This window comes from Phyllostomus discolor, chromosome 5 (assembly GCF_004126475.2).
Source record: "Phyllostomus discolor isolate MPI-MPIP mPhyDis1 chromosome 5, mPhyDis1.pri.v3, whole genome shotgun sequence".
Lineage (NCBI taxonomy): Eukaryota > Metazoa > Chordata > Mammalia > Chiroptera > Phyllostomidae > Phyllostomus > Phyllostomus discolor.
In genome coordinates, this window is record NC_040907.2 from 78,886,379 (window position 1) to 78,892,378 (window position 6,000).

The 6,000-nt window shown below is 36.6% G+C and overlaps 1 protein-coding gene across 5 annotated transcripts in view; it reads left to right on the top strand.

Annotated features, from left to right (window-relative positions):
- NUP153 (nucleoporin 153) overlaps positions 1-5,686 on the top strand; it is a 77,533-nt gene extending 71,847 nt beyond the window's left edge. For 2 of the 5 annotated variants that reach the window (XM_028513608.2, XM_028513606.2), the window contains exons 21-22: positions 3,811-3,976; positions 4,318-5,686. In XM_028513608.2, coding sequence (XP_028369409.1) covers positions 3,811-3,976; positions 4,318-4,399 — 248 coding nt within the window. In that variant the 3' untranslated portion in view covers positions 4,400-5,686. The remainder of the gene's footprint in view (positions 1-3,810; positions 3,977-4,317) is intronic. The other 3 variants (XM_028513610.2, XM_036026472.1, XM_028513607.2) reach the window with 2 other exon arrangements.
- Positions 5,687-6,000: the final 314 nt, after the last annotated feature.

Below are 6,000 nucleotides of genomic sequence, written 5' to 3' on the forward strand. Positions count from 1 at the left end.
AGCCGCAGCTTGCGTACTCAGGGATCACTGCTGCGTTCTTGCGCCCCAGATGGCTGTCGCGCCGATTTTGCGCCAAATTTTCCCCGACCTCCGTGTGCCGCTGACCTGCGCCAGCCCTGCGCCCGCCCGGCTCATCGTCCCCTACCAGTCTGGATGTACAGGTCTACTTCAACTTCTTGGCTGTCCGACTTCCATTCAGATAAATCCTCTGTCAGTTCTGAGTGATAACTATGTCTGTAAATTATTGTTGTTCTATTCTTGGTTGTGCGAGGAGGTACGGTGTGTCCACCTATTCCTCCATCTTGCCGGAAGTCCAGAAATACAGTTTTTACTTGAGTTTTAAGTATATACGTATTTTACAGACTATAAGGCGGCCCCCACACCCCCCCTGCAATTTGGGAGGAATAATGGTTGTTAATGCTGCTGTTGAGTTCTGTTTATATTTACGTTGGTGAAATATTATGTTATTTATGTTATTAAATATTTTGCCACATTTTTTGCTTCAAAATGTTTTTCCTATTTTCCTCTAAAACCTACATGCATCTTATGGTCTGAAAAATATGGGTAGGTGGAGTCCTACTGCAGCTAGTCTTTTGACTTGCTTCTTTTACTTTTTTTTGTAAGTTTCACCCATGTTACTACGTATATTTCATTTTTTTCATTGCTGTAGAATAAATGACTATACCACAGCTTTTTCATATACTATTATTGATGAATGTTTGTGTTGTTTTTAGCTATTAGGAAATACAGCTCTACACATTCTTGTATATGTGCCTTGGGCACATATGTATCTTTTCCCACAGTATATGTACCTGGGAGAGAAATCACCAAATTAAAGGGCGTGTGCATATCTTATACTTCAGTTGATAATACAACCTTTTCCTGGTGGATTGTGCCAATCACATTTTACACCAGCATTGTTTATAAAAGTTCTTGTATTTGGATCTACATGATTTTATTTTTTGTGCATTCTTTTTTGTAAGTGTTTTGGACCATTTTTCTATTCGGTTCATCTGTTTTTACTTATTGATTTGTAAGAGTTATTTATATATTCTCAATATTTCTCGATATTAGTCCCTTGTCAGTTAGTACATGCAGCAAAGTTTGATTTATGGTAACCATTTTAATTGGGATTTACTGATTAATATTTTCTCTCACAATATATGAAATTAGAGAGCTTAGCTGTCTTTCACACAGGCAACATTTCCCTCAATCCTTCTAATACATACAGTGGTGCTGTATATTTAGATTAGCATTCTGAGTATGCAGAATGTGGTAATGTGGTTTTTCTTACACAAAATTTTGTTTCCTCTGGCAGTAGTAATTCCCTTTGTTAACATTTTATTTGTACTTATCATTACTTATAACTAACTTTTCTCCCATTTACATAGATCTTTTCTCAATGTCTTCAAATACATTGGCTGTTTCAGCATCTGAAAGAAGTTTCTCTCAGAACTTTCCAAACTGTTCCTTCCACCAGGCTTTCTATAAAGGCTTGCTGTTTAAATGGGGTCTTGGCGATCCTTTTTACCAGTTATCTTGGAGATTCCCTTTAGCTTCCTTTTAAAGGCAGTTCTCTTTCCTGGATGTGATGTCTTCTTCCCTCTTAGTTCCTTGTTTTGGTAGAGCAAACATTCCCGTGACTTCTTAAGGATTTAGGGAAGAATATTTTGAGACGTTACATTTCCAGAAGGATCATTTTTGCCCCCCTATTTGGTAAGATTTTGTTTGAATATATATTTAGATTGGAAATCATTTTGATAATTTTGAAGGCATTTCTCCATTGTGGACTTTGTGGCTCCCAAAGTTGCTCTTGAAGTCCTCCTTGATCTTTGTTTTTTGACCTATTTCTTCTTTCTGGAATCTCACTAGAATCTTTTTGCCTCCAGTGTTCATACTTAGCAGAAGAATGTTCCTATATCTGGTTCCATTTTTATCCACTGATTGTGTAAGGGATTTAATGTGTCCTTTTGTGAACTTTCATTCTTGGGAATTATCTTGAATTATTTCTTCGAAGATTTTGTGCGTCATTCTTTTTGAACTTTGTTATCTCCTTTTCCCCCCTACGTTTTGCCTTCATTGTACTTTCTGAGAATATTTCTTCAACTAATTGCTTACTATTTGTTCTTTCACGATTTTACTTCCACTAGTGTTATTTTTTGATTCTTAAGCATTCTTTTTTATTTTGTGGATGCTTCTTTTTTATATCCTTCTGTTTTTATTTCAGAAAAGTTATCTATTATCTCTTGACATTATCGATTAGTTGTGGTTTTTTTTTTTACAGCTTTTGCTTAGTTTTCTTCACAATTGATTTTCTCTATTGTTTTGGTCTTACTGTTTCCTATGAAATATTTTGTTCATATGTCTGGTGCTTCTCGCCTGTCTACTCATAGTTTGGTTTTTATTTTTTGTAAATTGTGGTAAGAATATTTAACATGAGACTTACCCTCTTAAAAAATTAGGTGTGTACCAGTTACTGTAGGCACAATGTTGTATACTAGATCTGTAAAACTTACACATCTGTATGAAACGTTGTACCCATGGAGTAGCAACCCACCCCCACTCTATCCTGCTGCCTTGGCGCCTGGTGCCAGCTGCCACCATTCTCCTCCCTGCTTCTGCGAGTTGGACTATTTTAGATAATTTAGATAAATGAATCGGAGTATTTGTCCTTTCACTTAGCATAATGTCCTCCAGATTGAACCATTTTTCTTTGATGTTGAGCATCTTTTCATATAACTGTTGGCCATCTGTGTTTTATCTTTGGAGAAATGTCTGTTCAAGTTCTTGCTCATTTTTTAATTGGGTTATTTGGATTTTCTTGACTACTGAGTTGTAGGAGTTCCTTATGTATTTTGGATATCAGCCCCCTATCAGATACTAGGTTGGCAAATATTTTCTCCCATTCTACTGATCATTTTGGACATCTAAATAACACTTGATAATTCTTTGTACGTGGATAGGGCATGTAGGTCTTGAATTTCATTGTAGTTTTATCTGACTGTCCTGTGTATTTGGGAAGACCTGGCCTTCAGTATGTTTAGGTCTTTCAGATTCCCCAGACTTGGAGGGCAAGTCTGTCCTGATCGCCAGTGTTCGAGCCGAGTCAGAGGAAGGCTGCTGTTCTCCATATTCGTGATATACCAACCGCACTCTTATCTTAGTCCTTCTGCTTTCAATATAATGTTGTTGCCTTTAACAGCGCAGAATGACCCTGCCCCCTCTCCAGAGAATGAAGCTTTGTTTTTCTGCTCAGGTAGAAGAGGAAAATGACCATCTATCAAGTTTGGTGTTGGGGAGGGGTTGAACCTGGGTATCTGGTTCTTAGTCTGTCATCATTTTTTTTTTAAGTTATACCTTCATTCTTACTTCCAGAGGTACCTGAAACCTAAACCCTTTGGGTATGTTTAGGGTAAATGGAATTGCATCTGTTTTCCTTGCTGCTAGGTTAGTCTTCAGTTCCAGTCAGCCTGTTGTCTCCTCTCCCCAGTCTTTGTACAAAGCCCTTTGCTATTATTTTAACATAATTTTTGAAGAAGGTGGGCTAAATTGTTTATTAATTTTGCTATCTTTAACTGGAGGTCCATTGTGCCCTTTTTTCTTTGGTCATGAATAAGTGGGGTCACTTGTGGGGTGTTGTCAAGTATGTTCTGTGTCAATAGAGAAAATACTCAATTTTCTTTTAAATGACCATAAGAGAGCTTAACCATTTACTAGATTTTACACTAAAGGGTCAGAGTCATTTACAGAAAAACCCATTTTACTTTAATGTTTGGTGGTTTGTTTTTTTTTTTGCATCAACTATTGTAGGTTCAGTTTTCCAGTTTGGCAGCAGCACAAATTTCAATTTCACAAACAACAATCCATCAGGAGTCTTCACGTTTGGTGCAAATCCGAGCACACCTGCAGCCTCAGCCCAGCCTTCTGGTTCAGGGGGCTTTGCATTTACTCAGCTGTCAGCTTCCTTTACAGTGGGGTAAGAGAAGTTTTTGTTGAAATGGAAAATTTCACATGCGTAAGGGTGCGTGCCAGTGCGTGAATGAGTGTATGTGTTTGTTTTTAAAATCACCAAAGTGTAATGTAGTTCAGGTAAAATCAAATATGTTTTCTAATATTGATTTACCATATTACAGTTTTGGAGAATCACAGCCTAAAAAAGAAACAGCACAGGGGGTATGTGTGTGGGGTTACAACAGAAAGTATGTTGACTTGAACCATGTTTCTTCTCCCCCCTTGTCACTGGTCACATTTAGAGTTATATTATGATTCTAAAATTTTGAGCATCATGTCACATTTTGAAGTTTTTATTTTTCACAGGTCAAACGGGAAAAGTGTGTTCTCTTCTGGGACATCAGTTTCTGGTCGCAAGATAAAGACTGCTGTTAGACGCAAGAAATAAAGGTCACAGTGGTGTTTCGCACAAGTTTTAACGAAAGCTGGTGTCTTGCTTTTAGATACTGGATTGTACTACATGCTGGGGTTATCTGAAGTCAAACCTGCCTAAGGACTTCTTTAATTTTGGAATTTTCCTCTTTACAAAAGTCCCGCCATCACCTCTCGCCATGCCCTTTCAAAAACAATTAATAGTTAGACTGGTGACTGATTCTTCAGCAGAAATATTTTATGATCCAGCAAATTATTCACTGATTTGGCTTAGGCTGGCTGAATTCAGGAATAGAGCCCGCTCAGTGAATGGCTTTGTATAGAACCTCTTCGTCTGCACCATTATGTGCGTTGATACGCGTTTATGGAACGCATTTAATATTGTAATTATCTGAGGAATTCTGTATAGATTAGAGAATATTGAAATGAATGATTTCTATGCTGAGTTTGTGCTGGTGTATGTGTGAAGTGAGTGAGTTGGGTGTATTGTGCACTAAAATTTTCTGATAGAGGAAGCCTGATTAAAGAATGGTCCATGCTAAGGACTTGTTAGATCTAGTTCCTTCTCCACTTAATAATTATATGCTATTTCTATATTTTCATTCTTCTGACTATCACCTGTCTTGCCTTTTTCATTATTTTATTATGAAACTTGTGTAAATACAATTTTGTTTCTGTACTTTTTTGGCATAACATAAATCTGTGAACTTGAAGTTTTAATTTTGTGTTAGAATTTTTGTTGTTCGTTTAGTCTTGTCTCAGATTTTATTATGTAAATCCCATTATTCAAAGTTGCCTAAATCCATTTGGAAATCTTTAAAAAAAAATTGGGGATTCTTAAAGTGAATTTATTGGCTTTTCTGATCCAGTTTTGTTTGGACCAAAAACCAGTATTGTACAAAGTATTAAGCATATATTTTTATATTTACTGAAATGGACTGTGGTGACTTTGGATAATAAGGAAAAGTTTAATATTAAAGCCATGTTTATTACAGTATAATTAACATGTTAAACCATGGGATAAATGCCATCAATAAAAAATTGTGAAATCCTTTTTGTTCTTTTAACTCTGGAAGGGGACCTTTTTTATAAAGGTTAGTAATGGTCAGCTAGAAGAGAAGTTTCAGAGAATGCTTTTAAGTGATTTGGATAGTTCCTAAGTGAAGGGGGGAAATGTCTGAATTTATAACAAATTGAAGGTTCCCGTGCTTTTTGTCTGGTGCTAGGAATCATGCCTCCTTTGCATATATGTAAATTGGCTTAAACTTTTAAAAGTTAGAATAAACACACAACCATTTCTGTCTATACCTGGATCTTCCTTGATAGATGACTAGGTACTGGTTTTCCTTTATCCCTTTAATTTTTATTTGATTTTAGAGAGAGAGAGAGAGAGAGAAATATTGATTTGTTGTTTCACTTATCCATGCATTCATTGGTTGCTTCTTGTATGTGTCCTGACTGGGGATCGAACCCTCAGTCTTGGTGTATCAGGACAATACTCCAACCAACTTAGCTATCTGGCCGGGGCTAGACACTGGTTTTTGATTGAGTTCTTGGAGATATATGGCCCGAGCAGCCCATAAAAATTTCAGTGTTTCTTTTGTGTAATTTTTTTGA